Source organism: Aquarana catesbeiana, linkage group LG05 (assembly GCF_042186555.1).
Source record: "Aquarana catesbeiana isolate 2022-GZ linkage group LG05, ASM4218655v1, whole genome shotgun sequence".
In the NCBI taxonomy this organism is placed as follows: domain Eukaryota; kingdom Metazoa; phylum Chordata; class Amphibia; order Anura; family Ranidae; genus Aquarana; species Aquarana catesbeiana.
Window position 1 is genome coordinate 161,027,842 of NC_133328.1, and position 22,778 is coordinate 161,050,619.

Sequence of the window (22,778 nt, forward strand, 5' to 3'; positions counted from 1 at the left end):
AGTCATCGAAGAACAGTTCATCCATCAGAATGAATTGGACCATGGTGCGCATGCGCAGCAGTGAGGGCCCAGCAGGGGGTGGTTTTAGCAAAGGCTGTGCAGTTTGACATGGTCTCACAGTAAGGTAACAAGGTTTTCAAAATGAAATCCGGAAACACCCTACTGACCGCCCCTACTTTTATTTGGCAGACGTGAAGCAGGTGGCGGGAATAATACCGGAATGCCACAGCAAATACTGGGTGTGGCCAAATTGTGTTAACAGTGGGAAGGGCTTAAAGAGGAAGTAAACCCTCTGTAAAAAAAATAAAAATAAACACCCTGCACAACAAAGGCATAATGAGCTAGTATGCATAGCATACTAGCTCATTATAAATTACTTACCTGAGATTGAAGCCCCAGAAGCGGTCTTCGTTCCCCTCCTCCATCGCCGCCATATCTCCCAGAGCGACATCCGGGTATTGTGGCTCCGGCGCTGTGACTGACAGGAGCCGCAAAGATGTCACTCCCACGCATGTGCGCGGGAGCCGCCACTAACGCCATGATCGCCCTTGGAAACGGCATGCTCAGTGCGCCTGCACGCCGTTGTCTAGGGCGCATGCGCCATAGACATCGGTGCCTGTCTTTTGCACTTATCTCCTAAACCATGTAGGTTTAGGAGATATTTCTTGCACCTACGGGTAAGCCTTAATCTAGGCTTACCTGTAGGTAAAAGTGGTCTGTAAGGGTTTACAACCACTTTAAAGGGGTATTGTTTAATAAAACCAGAACCTACTCTGCTCTGGGTTAAGAGTGCATAACAAACAAAGTGCAGAGGTCATGAGAAAGTAACGCACAGAGTGTGAGGCCAAAAATAAGTAAAGCATAAGGTGCCTCCAAAGCAAATATTCCTGCCTCCTCCCAATATAACCTCCTCCTCCCTGAATTGAAGTCACTGAACTTTGGCATGGTGTTGCTGGTGAGTCCCTTCGGTGCACCATCAGCTGGAGAGCTCCCCAGATATTTACACCACAACCAGGTCCCTTGCCGGTGCGGACATGTACACCCTGGCTTCGTCATGGTTGGCCCGCTCAGGATAAGGTAATTTCCATGCATGCCCAGGCGTCACTCATCCTGGGACAGTGGACCGTGCCAGAAATGTAATTGCTATGAATACGCAGCTCATTTTACATTCTAATTATGTGAAAGCCAAAAAATGGATTGATGCCTCTATAAGGTGAAACAAATATAAATAAACTGCAAACACTAACCACGTTTCATTTCGTGCATAAACCAAAAATATATAAATAATCGTTTCTGCGCTGAAAAAAATATATAAATCTATATCCCAACTGGGAGGTGCATATGTAATAATAGCATCATTTTACATTCTGCAGGAGATTTAAACCAGGCAGTAACTTTATTTTAGAAATGGAAGGCGTGCACACCTAGTGCATTACCAAAGTTAATTGACCACCCCCTCCTCCTCAAAAAACTATACTCCCTCGGTCTCCGTGACTGTGCTCTTCAGTGGCTCTCATCCTACCTATCCCAACGCACCTTCAGTGTCACTTACAATTCTACTTCCTCCACTCCTCTTCCCTTCTCCGTCGGGGTCCCCCAAGGTTCTGTTCTTGGACCTCTTTTATTTTCAATCTACACCTCTTCCCTGGGTCAGCTGATAGCCTCTCATGGCTTTCAATATCATTTCTATGCTGATGACATGCAAATCTATCTCTCCACCCCTCAACTCGCTCCATCAGTCTCTTCACGCATCACTAACTTACTAACCGACATATCTGTATGGATGTCACACCACTTCCTCAAACTCAACTTGTCCAAAACTGAGCTTATAATATTTCCTCCCCCACGTGCCTCTTCCCTTGACTTCTCTGTCAAGAGCAATGGCACAACCATCCACCCGTCCCCACATGTCAGGGTGCTAGGTGTTATCCTGGATTCTGAACTCTCCTTTCAGCCCCACATCCAATAACTTTCCAAAGCTTGCCGCCTCAACCTCCGCAACATCTCTAAACTACGTCCCTTTCTAACCAATGAAACCACAAATCTTCTGATTCACTCCCTGGTTATCTCTCGCCTTGACTACTGCAACTCACTCCTCATTGGCTTACCTTTAAATAGACTATCCCCCCTGCAGTCCATCATGAATGCTGCTGCCAGACTTATCCACCTTACAAACCGCTCAGTGTCTGCTACACCTCTCTGCCAATCCCTCCATTGGCTGCCACTCGCCCAACGAATTAAATTAAAAATACTAACAATAAGTTACAAAGCCATCCACAACTCTGCCCCCAGCTACATCACTAACCTAGTCTCAAAATACCAACCTAATCGCCTTCTCCGTTCCCCCTCAAGACCTCCTGCTCTCTAGCATCCTAATCACTTCCTCCCATATCCACCTCCAGGACTTCTCCCGAGCCTCGCCCATCCTCTGGAATTCCCTACCCCAATCTGTCAGACTGTCTCCAAATTTATCCACTTTTAGGCGATCCCTGAAAACTTTCCTCTTCAGAGAAGCCTATCCTGCCTCCATCTAATAACTGCACTATTTTCTCCATTAGCTCATCCCCCACAGCTATTACCCTTTTGTATAACTTGACCCTCCCTCCTAGATTGTAAGCTCTAACGAGCAGGCCCTCTGATTCCTCCTGTATTGAATTGTATTGTACTTGTACTGTCTGCCCTAATGTTGTAAAGCGCTGCGTAAACTGTCGGCGCTATATAAATCCTGTATAATAATAATAATAATAATAATTTAATAATAAGAAATTTCTATATAAAAGTGGGTACTCACAAAATGCAACTGACAAAAGGCCATAAACACAGTGCATGGACATGCACAGAACACGGGGTATCTTTGGTAATGCACTAGGTGTGCGCACCTTCCATTTCTGTTTTTCTTGTAGTTCCTTTCAGATTACCCCATCTGAGGAAGGCAGCATCCACCCAGTTTTGGATACCATATATACCTTTCGCACCACCATTTTATCTGTCATCTGTTACTCCACACCTTGAAAGCCCTATTAACGCTGGAAGTGACTAAGGGGGCGTGACAGTGGGGCGTGTCCTATGCTAGAGCTGGGCGATTTTCTCCAAAAAAAAAATCAGCTTTTTTAAAAAAAAAAAACTCGATTCACGATTCGAATCAAGTTTTTTTTTTATGGACACAGCGCCAGTTCTGGGGAGCTGCAGGCACGAGTTTTTAGGCGAGGCCGTGGCTTCGGCCTAGTCCGCGGCATCCGGCCTCGCGGACTAGGCCGAAGCCGCGGCCTCACCTAAAAACTCCTGCCCACAGCTCCTCAGGACTGGCGCGGTGTCAGCGCCGGTCCTGGTGAAAAAAAAAAAAATCTAAAAAATCGATTTGCTGAAAATTTGAATCGATTTGACCTCTCAACACGATTCAAGATTCAAATCGATTTTTTCCCCAGCCCTATCCTATGCCTACATGCTTTTGCTAGTAGGTGTCCCTCATTCCCATCTCAAAAAATTGGGAGGTATGCTTATCCCGCACAAGAAACTGTGACAGTTATCATTCATAGCCTGCCTTAAATGTAACTGTTTTGTGAAACAGTTAAATCTATCTGTTTAGTTCTGCTTTACAGGACTAGTGGATGTAAACCTGGTTCATGAAATTTGAGCTAGGCACATATATGTTTTCTTATCTTTCTTCAAAGCCCTAAGTCCCATGGCCTTCTCCTGCTCAGTTCTTCTGTTATCAGCATGATAACCTCTGACAAGTTCTCTGTCAACTGAGATAAAACCAGCCTGAATTTTGTGCCGTGGGAGGTTGCTATAAATAGATTAGCAGAGAGCTGAACTATTCACAAAACAGCTCTGCAAGTCTCTGCCTAGGTGAAGGGGGCGGGGGGGGGGGGGATTGTACCTTTCCTCCAATCAGCTGTCTTGGCTGTATGCTTACCTCCCAACTAAGGATGAGCTCCGGAATGTTCGCATACAGCATGTGCTGAGCCTGCCAGGAAGTCGGCACTGTGCTGCGCTAATCACAGGCAATGAGACATTTCCCGATCTCTGCAGCCGCACATTGGGAAATGTCTCACTGCTTGTGATTAGCGCTGTGCAGTGCCGACTTGGCACATGCTGTATGTGAACACGCCAGAGCTCATCCTGACTCCCAACTTTTTGAGATGGGAATGAGGGACACCTATTAGCAAAAGTATGCAGGCATAGGACACACCCCTTGCCACACCCCCTTAAAGGAGAATTGTATAAAAAACAAGATTGGTTAAACTCACAAGTGCTTTTTTTTACCACTTCTTTTCCTTTATATTGGCTTTTGGAATTTACAGATGCAGCGATTTAGAAATCAGATGAAAGTTTTAGTGCTGGAAAACACTTTTTGATAGATAAAAAGTGCATTTTATATACATTTATACAGATCAGACCAAAAGGAAGGACAAATGAGGAGGAATGAGGGACATTGCTCCAAATCAGGGACAGTCCCTCGAAATCAGAGACAGTTGGGAACTATGTATATGCCCAGACTTCATTTCCAGAGCTGAACAGAAAGAGAAAATCTGTAAAAGAATGTGCACTTTCTAAAGAATATATAAAGAATATAAATCTCTGTGTATCATCTGAGGCTATTCACTTCAATGGGTATATGTGAGGGTTTACATCCACTTTAAGGGTCCTTTCACATGGGACGGATCCATGATGATCCACCCCGTGAACATCCGCTTGCTCAGCGGGGATTGCGCCGTTGATCCCCGCTGAGCCGGTGGATGACAGGGTGGTCCCTGCACAGCCCTGTCAGATCTCCGCTCTCCCCTATGGGGGGATCGGTTAAACACGGACTGTCTGTCTGTGTTCATCTGATCAGCTCTGCAGACGGATAGAAAAATACATAGTTGCCAACAGTCCCGATTTTCCCGGGACAATCCCGATTTTGGGACCCTCGTCCCGATTGGAGAGTGTCCCGAATCGGGATTTTCCATAAGGAAAATCGGGAATGTTGTTTTTTTTTTTTTTTTGGAGCAGCGGGCTCCAGCAAAATGGCGGCCGGTGCCGCCGCTCTCTCTTTCTCTAGTGTTCAGTGGAGAGGGGAAGGGGGCTCGATCCGTGCAGCCAATGAAGCGCCTTCTTTAGCTGCACGGCCCCTCCCCTCTCCACTGAAGCGAGCAGAAGACACGGCGTCGTCGCTGTGTCTTGCTGAAAGCTCCCAGCCCCGTACTGCGCAAGCGCTGCGCCTGCGCAGTACAGGGGGTCCTCCATTGCCAAGTGGAACTTTCTCAGCAGAACACCGGCCGCTCCTGCACTGAGCGGGGGCCGGGCTGCATTGAGGGGGGGCTGCACTAACTGAGGGGGGCTGCACTGAGGGGGGGGCTGCACTGAGGGGGGGCTGCACTAACTGAGGGGGGGGCTGCACTGAGGGGGGCTGCACTAACTGAGGGGGGCTGCACTGAGGGGGGGTCTGCACGAATAGAGGGGGTCTGCACTAATAGAGGGTGGCTGCACTGAGGGGGGCTGCACTAATAGAGGGGGGGCTGCACTAATAGAGGGGGGCTGCACTGAGGGGGGCTGCACTAATAGAGGGGGGGCTGCACTGAGGGGGGGCTGCAATAATAGAGGGGGGGCTGCACTGAGGGGGGGTCTGCACTGATGGAGGGGATCTGCACTGAGGGGGTCTATACAGACTCTGGCGGGGGCACCTGATGCAAGGACAGACTCTGCCGGGGGCACCTGATGCAAGGACAGACTCTGCCGGGGGCACCTGATGCAAGGACAGACTCTGCCGGGGGCACCTGATGCAAGGACAGACTCTGCCGGTGGCACCTGATGCAAGGACAGACTCTGTCGGGGGCACCTGATGCAAGGACAGACTCTGCTGGTGGCAGGCGACGTGGCAGGTGACACGCTCAGGGATCCCACTGATTCGGCATTATGGTGAGTTGAATGATTTAATTTTTATATTACAATGTAATAATAGAAATAATGCACTTCAATCATCCTGACACCATAACAACCATGGTGCCGGGATGATTGAAGCATTAACACCAGGCGTTTGGAGTATCTTTATCTGCTGATTGTTAAACTTTCTAGAATACACATATTTCTATTGTGTAGGATCTGGGGCTGCTGTCCCGTCATTTCTCTCTCCCCCTTTCCCTCTCCATCCCTCATTCATCTCAGACTCTAACCACACCCTCTTGAGCCACGCCCATTTAAGCCACGTTCACTTTCACATAAGCCACGCCCACTTTTCACTCAAACCACGCCCACTTTCCATGTAAACCACGCCCATTTTTCGCCACGGCGCGCTTCGCACACCGCACTTATCGATTTTCTAAGCCACGCCTACAAACGAATGCCCCCGCCCCCTAATTATTGTACGGCTCCGCCTACAGCCAAAAAAGTGTCCCACATATTTTTTTTTCAATGTTGGCAACTATGAAAATAGGATTTACCTCCGTCTGCAGAATCGGACCATAGCGGGGACAGAACTATCCCCAATGTTATGTGGGAGCTCAGGATCACCACCAGCCGCTTGTAAAAGTGACAGTCTGTCTATGATTTCTCCAGTTGCTGTTGTCAGTACCAGATGGCTTAGGTCAAGTTCATTACAAACCTAGCTGACCAGCTATTTTGGTATGATAAAAGAAACTAAAGCAGCTTCCTGATTATGCACCTCCCTCCCCCAAGGTGGCGCTGTAAAGTACCGCAAACTTTTTTGCTACGAGTAAATGACGTAATCTTCTTGCAGTTAAAAAAAAAGGAGCTCAAGCTATCTCTACTTATTCAAGTCTCCTATCCTTGCTCTCGGCCTCACTTTAATTTTGAAATCGTCTTCCATTATCTTGTAGACCAACCGATGGAAAACAGCGAATGTGGTATTCAGAAAAATGGCGCCTGGGAAAGGGACAACTTTGTGAACAGGCGAGAGGATATGACGTAAGAGCGGACAGGAAACGCAGGGTTTTGTTGTCATTAGAGGTCACCGCGCATGCCTCGCGAAACAGCTGAAGGTTCGGCTCGGCGGGTGTGTTAGTGGTGAGTTATTGATGTTGTCGGCTCAGTGAGGGCGGACAGGGAGCTTCACTTCTGTTCTCAGTGATTTCTTCTGTCACTCTGTCCTCTGTGAGTGGAACTTAGTGGGGACAGCACACATGTCAGGCTCAGGGTTTATGTCATACATGTCAGCTCCCCCTGCCTTCCTCTCAGCATTGGGAAGTTTGTGCTTGAAAAGTGTCTATCATTAGAGCAGAACTAAGGTCAGTGTTTATTAACTTACCTGTTTGTTGTGGTGTCTCTTCTGCAATGATATAACGCTTCCTACCTGCTCACAGTCCTCTGTAGAATGTGTATATTGAGCTACAAGCGTGTAACACGGATTACGTTTCCAGCACGGTGCCTAGGGGGTGTGATGACTCCAGGGGGGGGACTAAGGTCATCCAGCACCAGCCAATCAAGACACCTTGAGAAGCCAGGGAGAAGATGCCGTCTAGGGACCTCCCGGATTTCAGAGCGTTGGAGAGGAGGTAAGTATTGCGCACTTTCGTTTCACTCTAAAGTGATATTAACCCCATAGTGAGGGTAAAGCGAAACTTCACCCAAACACCCAAAACGGGAAATTCTGCTTGTTTGTATCCTCCACTGCCACATTTGGCACTTTTTTGATGGGAGCAAGTACCCAATGCCGCTGCCAATCAGATTGCCACTATGAGATGAAGTTGGGGCCCCCCCCCCCCCCAAAACAACCTTTTTGGGACACATCACACCTAAGATGCTGGCACCAGGACCCTAAGCCGATTGACGAATCGGCTCAGGTGAGGACATCGCTGGGTCCCTGGACAGGTAAGTGTCCTAATATGAGAAGTCAGCAGCTGCAGTATTTGTTGAGGCTGACTTTTAATTGTTTGAGGAGAGATTGGAGCTCCTCTTAAGCCCTCATTCACATTGAATGCGGCTTTGAAAATGTGCAACTTTATCTGAAATCACACAATTTCAAAGCCTTATGTCAGTGCGACTTGGAAGACATCTGTGCGGCTTCATGCCCAGATGTTTATGCGAGTCACACCCAAAGTCCTCAAAAGTAGTACTTGACAAATCGCTGCAATGTGAATGAGGGCTAAATGCCTAAATAATTTTTCAACTTTGACGCGTTAGTAAAACTACATATCATCACAACTAATCAGTGTATCCAGAACAAATTAGGCTTTCTTTAGGTGATAAATGGTAATGGATAGCTCCCTGTATGTTTTTTTTTTTTTTTTTTTTTTTTTTTTTTTTTTTAAATCAAATTAAAACTGTCCCAAAACAGTAAAAAAAAACACACTTTAAAAAAAAAAAAATTATATAGCTGTATATTTCTTGCTACTATCATAACCTAGCACCAAAGAACAACCTAAAAATGTTTTTGCTCTTGACAATTGAAGCAATAGCACATATGTGTATGTTGTTGTTTGTACCCGTAGTACAGACCAGGAACAATAGTAAACTTTTTTTTTTTTATCCTACCTAAAACACTGACACTAAGGGCTCATTTACACTTGCTTTGCCTTCAACACGCATTAAAGCGCCTACTGCTTCAACATGCTTTTATGATGTGTTTTTGGTGCTTCGATGAAGCTTTGTTGAAGCTTGACAGATGCCCTGTGTGTGTTTGGATATCTCATACCTGCAATTTCTCTAAAACAAAACAAAGCGAAGCTAAAGCTGAATTAAAGCCTCTCAAAAGCTGCAGGTGCTTCAAGCAAGCTTTGTCATAGAGTTCTAGGGAGGCTTTGAAGACGTTTTGAAGCACCACTAAAGGGACATGGGGTATAATTTTGAAGCTAAGCAAATGCAAGGTGTAAACAGGACTGTAAGCTAACCATTTTATTTAGTGACAGGGGTTTTGGCATTCAGAGAGCTTTAACAAAGCCTGTCCGAAGCCTTGTTTTGAAACTAGTGTAAACTAGCCCTAACTAATACTAATTTAAAAAAAAATATAGCCCCAAATATATTGACCATGACCTTTGACCCTTACTTGACCCAAACACTAACCTTGGTCAAAACTTGATCTAGCAATTTTTTTCTTTAATTTTTACATTTAATTTTTTTATTTTTACACTTTTTGTTTATTTACGCTTTTCTCCCTACAAGGAGAGGGAGATAAAATGTATCTCTCCCCTCCATTCAGAAAGAAAACACAAGGGTGGGCTAGCACAGTGACTGATCACTGAGGACAGCCAATCGGAGGCTATCACAGCGATCGGGTGACCTGGAACCGGGAGTCCAAGGTTCCGATTGTTAGAACGGGAACCGGGGCTCCCAGTGAGAGCCAGGTCTCTGTGCTGAGAGCCCACTATGCAGTGCACTCCCAGCACAAAAACATATATGCATATATACAGCCCCACTGGTAAAGGCCCACTTACCTGAGGCCACAAATATGCGTACTGTCAGAAAGGGGTTAAAGACAATTTTTAAATTTAAAAAAAAAGGTATACTCCCTGCTTTGTGCAGTGATATTGCAGAGCTGCCCCTTTTATTTCTCTTTTTGGTGATCCCCCACCTTCTTCCCTTGGGTGGCGCACTCCTGAGCCAGGCTGTGTGCATCCATAGACGCACAGTATGGCTCAGCCTCGAGCCTCGCTTGCTCTTGACAGGATTTGACTGACAGCAGCAGGAGCTATGGTATTCTCCTGTTAGAAGAGGAAGAAAGAACAGCGGTGCTGCAGTCAGGACCGTCAAACTGAAGCTTGAAAGGAGCCATTCTTTAACCGCTTGCCAACCAGCCTCCGTCATTTTACTGCGGCAGGTCGGTGCGATCCGTGTGCGTTGTAGCTATATGTCAGCTCGTGGGTTCGGGATAGCAGGCGCGTGCGCTGCCGCACAGCGGGGGTGCTAATGCTCGTGGCCGAGGGTCGCGATGACCGCCGGCCACGAGTGATCGCGGGCACGAGAAACAGAACGTGTGTGTACACACACACACACATCACCTCTGCGGTTTTTATTTTTTGCGCTATAAACAAAAAAAATAGCTCCAATTTTGAAAAAAAATGCATTATTTTTTGCTATAATAAATATCCCCCCAAAAAATATAATTTTTTTTTTTTTTTTTTCCTTGGTTTAGGCCAATACGTATTCTTCTACATTATTTTGGTAAAAAAATTGCAATAAGCGTTTGATTGGTTTGCGCAAAAGTTAGCGTCTACAAAATAGGGGATAGTTTTATGGCTTTTTTATTAATTATTTTTTTTATTAGTAATGACGGCGATCAGTGATTTTTTTTATTGTGACCTGCGACATTATGGCGGACACATCGGACACTTTTGGCGCTATTTTGGGACCATTCACATTTATACAACGATCAGTATGATTAAAAATGCATTGATTACTGTGTACTGGCAGTGAAGGGCTTAACCACTAGGTGGCGCTGTAGGGGTTAAGTGTGTCCTAGGGAGTGATTCTAACTGTGGGGGGGAGGGGCTATGTCTGACACGACACTGATCACAGCTCCCGATTACAGGGAGCTGTGATCAGTGTCCTGTCACTAGGCAGAACAGGGAAATGCTTGTTTACATCAGCATTTCCCTGTTCTTCCTCTCCGTGTGATGATCGCGGGTATCTCCGCGGACATCGAGTCCGCGGGAATCGCGATCACACTCACGGAGGTCGCGGCGGGGGCGCGCCCGCAAACGTACAGGTATGTTAATCTGCCTGTACGTGCCCTTCTGCCGACGTATATCGGCGTGAGCTGGTCGGAAAGCGGTTAAAAAAAATGGGGATATTTATTATAGCAAAAAGTACAAAATATTGTGTTTTTTTTTCAAATTTGACGCTCTTTTTTTTGTTTATAGCGCGAAAAATAACCGTAGAGGCAATCAAATACCACCAAAAGAAAGCTCTATTTGTGGGGAAAAAAAGGGCGTCAATTTTGTTTGGGTGCAACGTCGCACGACCGCACAATTGTCAGTTAAAGCTACGCAGTGCCGAATCGCAAAAAATTACCCGATCATTCAGCAGCCAAATCTTCCGGGGCTGAAGTGGTTAAAAGAGTGGCCCTCTCATGTGGTCCCACTGTATTTGGTAGTGTAGCTGGGCTTCTCCTCTCGCTCTTGAGATTTTTGTTTTGGCTTTATAACCACTTTAACCCCTAGCTGCTGAGGGTATGCAAATATGCGGCCTCTCAGCAGGTGGGCCGTGGCACCAAGCGGCTGCATATTTGCATACCAATTTGCAGACACAGCTGTCCCGAGAGCTCACGCTCCCGGCACAATTACCAGCAGCTAACAGAAAGCTTTCTGATCATGTGATTGCCATGACAGGCAATCATGGTGGTCACATGTTCATAAACCCCACCCGGCATCTGAAACCTCTTAAAGGGCCTGTCAAACGAGATTTAAAAGGCCTTTTCTATATGGTGATATTGGACACTATGGTCCAAAACTTGGGGCCCACCAAGCGATTTATTTATTTTTATTTTTGTGCCTGATGGAGATTCTTTATGGAGTTGAACTTTTCAGATCCTGAATTACAACTATTAATGTCCTCTTTCAAATTCATGGAATGGTATGCCAAGGCAGACCTGTGGAACTCACTAGGGAGACTGAAGATTTGATCTTCTACTACACCTTAAGGACCCTAATCCCACTTCTTTTTCAATGGAACTGACACTACCCCTGTTCATCATGCTAGGTCCTATGTTGCCATAGTTATTCAAGTTCTCAACTTATGGTTCCCTTTTTCTTTGCTACTGGTCAGGCATCCCCTCACTATCCATATTTCCAAAGGGTTAAGAATATTCTAGTGAAAGATTACACTATGTCATGCTAATATCACTTATTTGGGAAGGTGTTTGTAGTTTATGCAAAGGCTTGTCTTTGGATTTGATATGCTGCTACCATGTCTATTAATCGTACTCCCAGTAGTCTACTCCTATTCTTCTTTTGAATTTGTATACCTTGCAAAACCTAATAAAAAAAAAAAAAACAGAAAATGTGATATGCTATTAAGCCTAAAATATAACTAAAAGCAAAACTTTTTTGTTCTGGATTGAAGAGGGGTTAGAACACCTGTCAGGTTTTAATTGTTGCCCTTGCCCCTGTTAGTGAAATTGACCCCATCTGTGTGACCTGTTTACCATTATCATGGAAAACGGAAGTGAAAGAAGATCCCAAACATTGTCTTCAAAACAGGAATAGCGGGAAATCTTCCAGTGGAGCTTTCCCTCACTTTTTTGCTTACTTTTTGTTTTGACTATGGGACAAAAAGTGAAGAGAAATCTCCCCAATGGTATACGAATTGCAAACAAACTTGACAGGGGTCAGAATCCTCCCATTGAAAATGAAATAAAAGGTTCTCAGCACTGCAGCTGTGCATATACACACCACCTAGAGCTGCACGATTAATCGTTAAAAAAGCTTGATTCAGCCACCCTCACGATACTAATCAGCCTTTTACACAATTCTATGTAAACAGTACAGAGCCGAGCTATCAAAAAAAAGAAAAGCAGACAAATGTTTATAAACGTGACCCAGCTTGAGAGATGGAGAAGAGATACAAAGTATCTTTTAGTTCTTTTTAGATCAAAAGGGATGAACTTCGGTCTGTAAATGAGGTCAGTTTAACCACTTAAAGCGGAGTTCCACTCATTTTTCAGTTTATTAAGTCAGCAGCTACAAAAAGTGTAGCTGCTGACTTTTAATAAACAGACACTCACCTGTCCCACGTTCCAGTGATACGGCCCCCTGAAGCCTCGGTTCTCTCCTCTGCCCTGGCATCACTAGTGTGGGCACCTGGCTGTGACAGCTTGGGGCTTCACAGCCGGGTACGCACTGCTTTAGTCGCGAATGCCGAGCAATCTTCTGGGACGTGTATAAATAAAAAAAAATTTAAAAAATTCGGAAGTTACGTCATGTGTTGCAATGCATTTGTATTGCATTTTCGAACGACAGCTGTACTGATTAAACGAAAATCATACGATCTGGCATTGTACAGAAAAAATTTCCGTGCATGTCCGATAGAATAATATCGGTTGAACTGTCCTGATCGGCTCTCGAAAGGTCTGTACTAACGATCCGATTATTGTACAATCGATTTGAATGCGGCATTTTTTTGTACGATTTTCGGATCGTGTGTGCGGGGCATTACTGTAGTTCATGTCTGGAGTGAGAGGAGGGTGGCTACACTCCAACATACAGCGGGACCATCTAGAACAGACTCCCACAGGCAGAGGCATGAAGGGAAGGGTAGTTTTGCAACAGCTGGAGGGCTGCCAGTTTGAGACCCCTGATCTTGAGCAAATCTAGCCACCCTCTTAAAGGTGGAGCTGAGGATATTGGGAGTATATTTTTTATGATTCTTTTTCATATTGCCATTTGAAGGGGAAAAGATCACTACCAATTAAGGTGTGGAATATTATTTTTGTTTTTTGTAATTTGGTTTAGTGACACTTTAAAGAGGAATTTCCACTTTAATTTAGACAGTTGTGTCTGAAGTGTACCTTAGATCCTGGCAGATAGCTTGAGCATTAATGCTTCCTGAAATATAAATAAAAGGAAAGGGGGGGCACTCACATTGCCACATACATAAATTAGAGAGGAAACAAAAAAAGGGGTACTCGGAGAGTAACCATGGATCAGACTTTAAAGGCATAGAAACTATGGAGAAGTAGAAAAAATTATACTATTTATTGAACAAAATTACATAATATATACACAGTATTCACGAGCGTTAAAAATCATGTAACATTATACAATTTGTACAGTGAGCCCTTGTGTGTCTACGCGTTTCACCGTTAGGCTTCTTCAGGACGCGATCAAGGTTCAAAAAGATGACAAAAAGAGAGAACAAGTATCACTGTCTTGTTAATCGATTGAGCCTCGTACAAATATCCAGAACGTTCTCACCAATAATATCCTGTATATGGACTATTTTCAAAAAATTGTGAAAGTACCTGGAATGCCGCTAATTCTATTAACAGCAAAAGTAGAATGCTGCTCAAACAGGGGCATAAACGTCATGCAAAGATGTAGACCATATTCAGAGATCTGGAATCCAAGGAAAAACACAGATGGAACTCATAAATGCTTGTGGGATATTATATATCCCATCTGCATATCCTGCCCATAGAGGAATAGTATATGTACTTAAACAACAAGAGATTGCCCCTGGGAGACAGACTATTACTGTATTAATGCATCATGCTGATTGAGCTGTAAACAGTGCACATTGGTAGAAATGGAACTAGCAATGACTATTAAGCTCTTCGCTGTCAATCCAATTTCTTGACATGCCTATCCTCTGCCCATAGGCTAATCCAACAAACATGCCTGTATGAAATGAGTGCTAGACTGAATCATGGGAGATAAAATTTCACAGCGACTTGCTGAGATTTCCGAAATCATGTGCTAGCATTTGCTAACTCCCCCAATAGCAATATCTGGCCTATTCTATCCTAAACTACATCTATACATACTGTCTATCTATATTATACTATCAGTACATAGACTTTAATATCCAGATTGGCCTGATGCCCCAAAACTCAGGTTGTTACGTAGAGAAATGTCTAGACCTACTGTGATTTACGCTATGGCTGCCCTTTCTTACTCCCATGAAACCCCCCGGTTTTTCCTTGTGTGATGGGGTGTTTAATGTAAGCAATGTGACTTATCACTCTCTTATAGTATGCTATACAGCCTAATCAACGCAGCTTGGAGGGGGAAGCAGCATAAGGAGCCAGTCAGCTGTGCTGCAGTGCATTGGGCATGTTGATAGGATGAGTGAGCAGAGTGACAGATGAGCTCAGCAGTCTGCTGCTTCTTCTTTCACTATCCATTCACAGAGCAGAGAAGGAACCTGTAAGTAAGGGCTCTTTCACACGGGGCGGATCAGTGATGATCCGCCCCGTGAACACCTGCTTGCTCAGCGGGGATCGCTCCGCCGATCCCCGCTGAGCAGAAAGATGACAGGTTCATCGCTGCACACTGTGCAGCTACGGACCTGTCAGAGCGCCGCTCTCCCCTATGGGGGTTCGGATGATGACGGACTGTAGTGTCCGTCGTCACCCGATCCGATCCGAAAACGGATGGAAAAGTAGGTTTTTACTCCGTTACACTTTTTGGATCGGAGCGGGTCGGATGTCAGCGGACATGTCACCGCTGACATCCGACGCTTCATAGGGATACATGTATGTCCGTTTTTCATCCGAAAACGGAAGGATGAAAAACGGACATACGGATCCCTCGTGTGAAAGAGGCCTAAATGTGAAACTGCAGCAGAGAAAGATGAGGTCTCCTTCCGTGATAAATAGGGTTGTGCTGTATGACAGAGTTGTTTAGACTCAATGGACAGAAATGCAAATCTTTTGGCAGGTAAATCGCTCTCATAAATGTATTTCATCTGTGCCGCTTGCCCACAGTTCAGCTTTAATATGGCTTTGTGTGTATTTTTAATTTTTTACTTCTGTTTTGTTTTATGTAGGAAAAGACACATTTCTATGTTGATCTAAATTCTCAGGACAATCCAAGACCTGTTTTCCTGAAAAATCTTCAGAATGGCTGCAGATAAAGCAGGAGGTAAAGCTTTTTTTGTAGAAATTACATTATTTTTTCTCTTGAAAATTGTTTTATATGAAACGTCTTGTATCATTGGTACACAGGGGCGGATCTAGGGGGGGGGGGGGGGGGATGGGGGCAACGGGGCAATTGCCCCCCCCAGAAAATAGTACTGACTCCAAGGCTTTCTCCCTCCGCCACCTCACCAGATTTGCGTTACGAGGGTTCTAAATGCAGCTGCAGGGACTTTATTTCTGCTTCCCCTGGCTCTCCCAAAGTCCCAGGTGGCCTAAAATATATTCCCTGGGCCCCATCAGTTCATTTAGAGGGGGCCAGTGGCATCACTATGGGGGTCTGGAAGTGATGTGACACCGGCGCCACTGCTACACACTGGCAGATTTGCAGCACAGCGGTGCGAGTGTCACTTCACTTCCCTGTCAGGCGGAGTGATCTCCACCCGACAGGAGCTTCCTAGTCCCGGCTGGTGTGACGTCACGATTCAGAGGCGGCAGGATTGAAGACAAGATGGAACTGTAGCCAGAGCTCAGTGCACTGCAAGTGAGTTGGCACTTAGCTAAGGAATTGTTATGTTAATCAGCTACGGCGGGCATTGTTATGTTAATTAGCTATGGCGGGCATTGTTATGTTAATGACCTACGGCGGGCATTCTTATGTTAATGAGTTAACACCTTGTGAAGAGGTTAACGCTTTGGGGGAGGGGAGGGGGGTTAAATAATTTACATTGGTAATTGTAATATGGCACATGGAGGGGGTTAATGTACTCACTGATGTATTACTGACCAGTGGCAATTAACCCCTTTGTGCTGCATTAATGACAGTGGCACTATCAATGTTAATTAACCCCTTTTATGCTACAGCATGAAGGGGTTTATAAACACTGCCACTAGTGCCACTAATGCAGCACAAAGGGGTTAATTAATTGCCACTGGTCAGTAGTACATCAGTGAGTACATTAACCCCCTCCGTGTGTCATATTACAATTACCAATCATCATCATTATCATCATGATAATCACACAGTACAGGTGTGTTGAGCCAAAGCACCTGTATTGTGTGACTATCATGATAATAATGATGATATAGAATGACAGAAAAATTCATCTTTAGGCTTCATTTACACAGGGCGTGCAGCAGACATGCGTCTAACATGCAGGGCTGTCTTTTACTGGCTTGGGGATGCATAAAGTGTTACATGCATCCCAATGCCAGCATCCCATTTATTTCTACTGTGACACACAGCTGCTATATTCCAATATGTCATGCGTGTGGATCCCAGAATGCAGGCAGGGTTTATTCAAGGACCCGCACCAGCATGTCATATTGGGATATAGCGGCTGTGTGCCTCAGTAGAAATAAATGGGATAAAACCACCCCGATAGCGGCGCTAAAAATAGCGCCGCTTTACCGCCGACGCCCGCCCAAGTGTGAAAGTAGCCTTATTTTCTGGCAGTGCCCCTTTTGAGACTAGACTCTGGATCCGCCCCTGGTGGTACATAAAGAATAGTTGTCATTGCAAGAATTTATATATTAACCCCCTCCCATTTTCTATTCTCTGTCCCCAAGGTGTTTAAAAAAAACTCTCTAAGACTTAAACATTCTGAAACTATGATACAATACACACTATACAATACACTCTAGGTTTTATGATAAATCTATTTTTGTTGCCTTCTTGTCATTGTTCAGTTTAAATTCATGTTGTCTCAAAGCCAAATACCGAATGGTTTGCTGCAGCATTGTGACTCTTATGGTGTATGCGCTAGCCTGGGGAGATTGTGTTCATGCCTAGTAGAGATGGATGTTTTCACCTTCACTACCCTGGTGTGCAGTCTAGAAATCTGGCAACTTTTATTAGAGGTTTCTTATAAGGTATTTTCCTTTGTGAAATAGCCCCTTTATAGTTTAACTACTTGCCGCCTGTGCTATAGCCGAAAGACGGATACAGCGCGGGCCTTAATTACCAATCCCGGCCCCTTACCACGTGATCAGCTGTCAGCCAATGACAGCTGATCACGTTATGTAAAGGGAAGATCAGTAATCCTGTATTTTTTTTTTTTTTTTCCTATCACCGGCTTCTGTCAGAGGGACATTGGTCCCTCACACAGAGCCGCGGCTGCCTCATCAGTAGCCACCAGTGCCTATCAGTGAAGGAGAAAAATGACCTGTTTTCAAAATTTTATAACAAACTATCAAACTGTTTGTTTTTTTTTTTTTCTTTCAAAATTTTCTGTCTTTTTTTTTCCGTTTGTTTTAGAAAAAAATAAAAAAAAAACAGCAGTGATTTAAATACCACCGAAAGGAAACTCTATTTATGTAAAAAACAAAAAAAAAAATAAAGATAAAAAAAAAATAAATTAAGTGATACAGTGTTGAATGACCGCGCAATTGACAGCATTGAAAGCTGAAAATTGGTCAGGACTTGGGACTTGAATTGGGCAGGAAGGGGGTTTAAGTGCCCAGTAGGCAAGTGGTTAAACCAGTTTCTGATTGTATCAATTAAAGAGAATCTTTGAAAAGAATACCAAAAACCATGTGTCATATGGGACTTTAAGGGTGCTAGCCATATCAACACACACATCATTTAAAAGATACTTTTTTCCAACATGTATCATTAAATTAAACACATTACTGAAGATAAGTGGTAGTCACATCAACGCATCTTGTGAGAACTATTTGAACAATTATGTGAATACTTTCACATGTCCAGATGGAAATTTTGGCATAAACATTTATTATCCAATGCAGTTAGTAATTGTTTCTTCAAAGCGATTTGCGATGATTTTCTTCTGGAAAATGTACTGTATAATGAAGATGTGTTGCACCCACTGAAAATGCATCTCTCTTGTTCATTATGTAGTACATCTTCCTGATGAAACTCGCCACAAAACGCGTTGAAGAAACTACTGAATAATTGAATTGAAGCATTAAATAATGTATGTTTGTGACAATTTTCTATCTGGTCATGTGATAGTGATGTATTCACAAATTGTACAAATAATTCTTACAAGATGTGTTGATGTGACTACAAATTCTTTCGTACAGTAATGTATTTATGATACGTGTTGATACATTTAACAAGTATCTTTAGCAACTTGTGTGTTTTTATATAGCTGGCACCCTAAAAGTCCCACGTTGCATGCAATAATTTTTTTTTTAATTGTCTGTTAATCTGGGATTTTTTACCCAAGTGACCTTCTATCACTCTCTATTTGTGATTAGAATCTGTGAAAACAGAAATATAGAAACGGTCACTGCTGACTTGTTTCTATTGGTGGGTGCTCGAAGACTGTCATTATTGTCCTGGATTCACTCCTTGGTGAGTCCTCGATCAGGAACAAGCATGTGCTTCACAGGGGTGAAGGAAAAATGAAAATTCTGGACCTTAGAAACAAGTAGACATTGGTTTCCTTTAAATTGTTGACTTCAGCTAGAGGTTATCTTATACATGTGATACAATTTACTGTTAAAAAATAAAAAGTAGCTTTTATTTTAATTTTCTATTTTTTTTTTTTTTTTTTGTACATAGAGCAAAATACTGAAAAGCACGAGGGATCTACTAATTGTTCTGGAATCTCTGACCAAGAAAAAGAGTTGTCCAAGTCGTCTTTCCAAGCATTCACGGTAACTGAAATGTTCTATTCCTGTTTAGCATCATACTGCTTGTTTGATGAGAATGCATTTATTAACCTGCTGCTTGTGAAGGAAAGCCATAAGAATTTGTTTATTCATGTGAAGTTTAAAAAAAATGCTGCCCAAGAGTAGACTTCAGAAGATGCCTGCTGTTACCTCATTTGTTGCTTAAGGAAATCTCTTCCGTATGGCTCTCTTTGAGTAGTAAAAAAAAATCACTTTTGACGCTTTGCAACAGCACTGTAAACACCATAGGCCCACTTTTCAGCGCAATTAACGTGCGGTTGTGGTGTGTTTCAATAGAAGTGAATGGAAGCAGTTGAAAAGTGTCAGCGCTTGCTAATCTCTGCGAGCAGCATTATTTTTTTCTCACAGCAACACTATGCTGCAGTGTGAACACCTCCATACACTCCCCATTGTAACAATTCTGTGTGGCATTGTTAGGCATTCGGGAAGCATTAAAAATGCAAAACCAACTGCCTGTTTTTCAATGCCTGTGTGAAAGGGCCCTAACAGTTGTCTTGGCTTTTGAAGTAAGACCCTAGTTTAAAAAAAAAAAAAAAAAAAAGTGAAATTAGTTTTACATCTACTGGTCTCTTAACCCTTTCACTGCCATGTCTACTACTAGTTCTGTTGTCCATACATCACTTGGATTTTGCTTATCTGGTAATTCAGTAAAGATCTAAAGCTAAAAAAAAAAAACTGCTTTGGCAGACATTGCAGTGACAAATATTAATCCTCGTCTGTATAGGCTTGAATCTTAAAAATCCATGGGTATCATTTAGGGATCGACCGATATTCTTTTCGGTGCTGATATGATTTATATATATGATATGATATTTCGGCCACCTCTCAGGCCGATATTCTGTACATGTAAATTTTTTTTGTTTTTATGCTGTCCTTTTTAATTTTTTTTTTTTTTTTTTCACGGTTAATGCTGTCACAAGGGATGTAAACATCCCTTGTGACAGTAATAGGCAGTGATAGTAATCGGCAGTGACAGGTGCTCTTTATGGAGGGATCGGGGTGTCTATAAGTCCCCAAAACCCTCCTCTGCACTTGAAAGTATTCAAAATGTCAAGATCAGCATTTTTTAATACTTTCTATTTTTTTAAAACTGGCGCTTTTAAGATGCCAGTAATTCGGGAAGTGTTGTCATGACATCGCTTCCGGTTACTAGATCCGAGACCTGAACGAAGTATAGGCTTTGTTCGGGTCTTTGGCCAGCTGGGCGGACATGCTGGCTGGTTGCTCGGGCCTTCCGGTAGGACGGGAGACCCCGGGCGAGCGGCGGAAAGGGGGACGGGGGATGTCCCGTCCCACTGCTTGTAATAACAGCCGAGCGGCTGCTGAGCCGTATCAGTTATTACAATAAATCTGACTGTCTCTAAAGAACAGTACAGGTGTGATGCATGCAGCTGCAGGCATCACCCCCGGTACAACCCCTTGAAGCAATATCGGTAAGATCGGGTACGTTTGTGACCGATACTTTCAAAAGAATGAATATCGGCCGCAACGATAATTGGTCGATCCTTAGTATCATTGTCAATATTAATCATTGTTAGTAATAATGGTAACATTGGGAATCATTGCAAGTTATAATACATATGAAATACCTTACATTTTGAAAGCCTTTTTTCTAAGTGTGTTTTCATACAGTTTCTCTTCATCAGGCAGGGAATTATCAGGCATGTCTTCAGCACCTCGGAGAACTGAAAGAAATTAATAAAGATGACTACAAAATAATGTTGAATATGGCAGTTGCAGAGTTTTATAAAAGTGGCCAGTGTACTACAGACACTTTGAAACAAACACTGAACCAATTAAGAAATGAGGTAAATGACTTTTTTGTTTGTTTGTTTGTTTTTTGTTTTGTTTTTTTTTTTTGCTATTTTTTTTTTCTAATGTGGAAATGAAAACGTACATAATGGCATCCTGTTGAGCTAAATTGCTGTTTGATGCTGAAGGTTCTGTATTCCCAGGCACTGTGTGCAGTATTGGCAGCACAGCAATTTATGTTCTCAAATAATTTAAAAGGTGCTAAGGCTAGCTATACATTATACAATTTTCTTGTTCAATGTTCTTTAGATTTACCTTCAACTATGCAGTACAAGGGCATTCCTGATTGCATACAAATTGCAATTGTAAGGAAAATTTGTATAATGTATGGCCAGCCTTACACTGAGTAAGGAGGACTTTGTGACTCGCTAAAATGTAGAGATAATAAAAATCCAATCTGCCCTTCAGTATTTTTGGGGGGTTCTGAACACCCCAGCTTGCCTTGCCAAAATTGCTTCTTTTTTTTTTTTTTTTTACAGTTCTTTTTTGCTTCATCTTTTATAGAAAGTACTCCAATTTTTGTTTTATTGTTCACCTGTTTAATGTGCTATTTTATACTCTTGCTTTTCTATAGTTTAATCACTAAATAACATACTGATTCTCCTTCCTGATCTCTTTCTGGTAGTTCTTTTGAAAATTGATTTCCTTTTAATAAGTTCTGTTACTGGGTAATGTATAAATATATCATTATAGCAAGGCAACTGACTTATTAAATATGCAGGCTCATTGTCTTGGAAGGCACTGTGATGGAACTTCACATTTGTATTTCTCAAAGCAAGTCTGTACTCACAAACTGACTTAAAACAGACTTTGTGGATCCCCCCAACACACGCATACACACAAACGCACTTACACTTACAGGTTTGGTTCACACCTATGCAGTTTGCTTTTGATCCATTTTTGCACACGTGTTTTTACGCTATTTTATTATTTTATGCATTTTGCATTTGTTATTATTTGGGCACTTTAAAAAACGCAAAATGCGTCAACTCGCTACATGCATTTTTTTTATAAAAGTCCCTGACCCTTTCTAAAAATGCAATGGCTATAAAAAAAAAAAAAAAAAAAAAAAAAAGCATAGTTGTGAACATGTCCCATAGGAAACCATGTTGCATTTCTTCAGCAAGCACCAAAAACGCATAAGTACCCGTTAACACCACAAAAACCACCTCCGAATGCGTTTCTGCATGCGCATTTTTGATGCGTTTCAGATGCTTTTCTTCTGTTTTTTTTTTTTTTTTTTTTTTTACTGTACTGGGGTCCGGTGCATTTTTAATGCCCTTTTTTATGCTTTTTACCACGCTCCAGTACAGTTCTTTGCAGGAAAGAAGAAACATGTTGTACTTATTTTTTTCTGGAACGCACTTCACTGTAGTGAACTATGCTATTGGAACCCATATAACCTACTTTCCCAAGTCGTCTTCCAGGGCGGCTTACAGAGAGATAGGCTCTTCCCACCTAGCACAGGAAACGCATGAATCACATTATATAAACATATATATAAAAGACAGCCCACAGGCAGTAGTCCCTCAGTATTTGTGTTTCCTCTGGCCAGACCGGAACTCTGAAGAAATTTGTTATTTTTCTCTGGCCTTCGTGCCAGCTGGCAGGGGCCTCCCACCTACAGCATCCCAGAACAGGGGCAGTGAATCTGGGGAGGCAGGTAGCTCGGGCTTTCTCGGTAGTGGAAGCCATTTTGTCCTGCGCTGGTAAGTCACCAGGGAGGAGACTGTAAGCAGGGAAGCAGGTCTGGGACACCTGTAGACTCTGACCCTAAGGTAAGAAAGAGGCAAAAAGG

At 43.3% G+C, this 22,778-nt stretch overlaps 2 protein-coding genes across 3 annotated transcripts in view; one reads left to right on the plus strand and one right to left on the minus strand.

The window, feature by feature from the left end:
- Positions 1–6,632, minus strand: part of DYNC1LI1 (dynein cytoplasmic 1 light intermediate chain 1) — a 131,480-nt gene extending 124,848 nt beyond the window's left edge. The window contains exon 1 of the mRNA XM_073630299.1: positions 6,423–6,632. Within this exon, the coding sequence (XP_073486400.1) occupies positions 6,423–6,445 (23 nt within the window). The 5' untranslated portion in view covers positions 6,446–6,632. The remainder of the gene's footprint in view (positions 1–6,422) is intronic.
- Positions 6,633–6,901: 269 nt separating this feature from the next.
- Positions 6,902–22,778, plus strand: part of CNOT10 (CCR4-NOT transcription complex subunit 10) — a 224,901-nt gene continuing 209,024 nt past the window's right edge. For both annotated transcript variants that reach the window (XM_073630300.1, XM_073630301.1), the window contains exons 1-4: positions 6,902–7,005; positions 15,421–15,515; positions 19,038–19,132; positions 20,815–20,976. In XM_073630300.1, the coding sequence (XP_073486401.1) occupies positions 15,494–15,515; positions 19,038–19,132; positions 20,815–20,976 (279 nt within the window). In that variant the 5' untranslated portion in view covers positions 6,902–7,005; positions 15,421–15,493. The remainder of the gene's footprint in view (positions 7,006–15,420; positions 15,516–19,037; positions 19,133–20,814; positions 20,977–22,778) is intronic.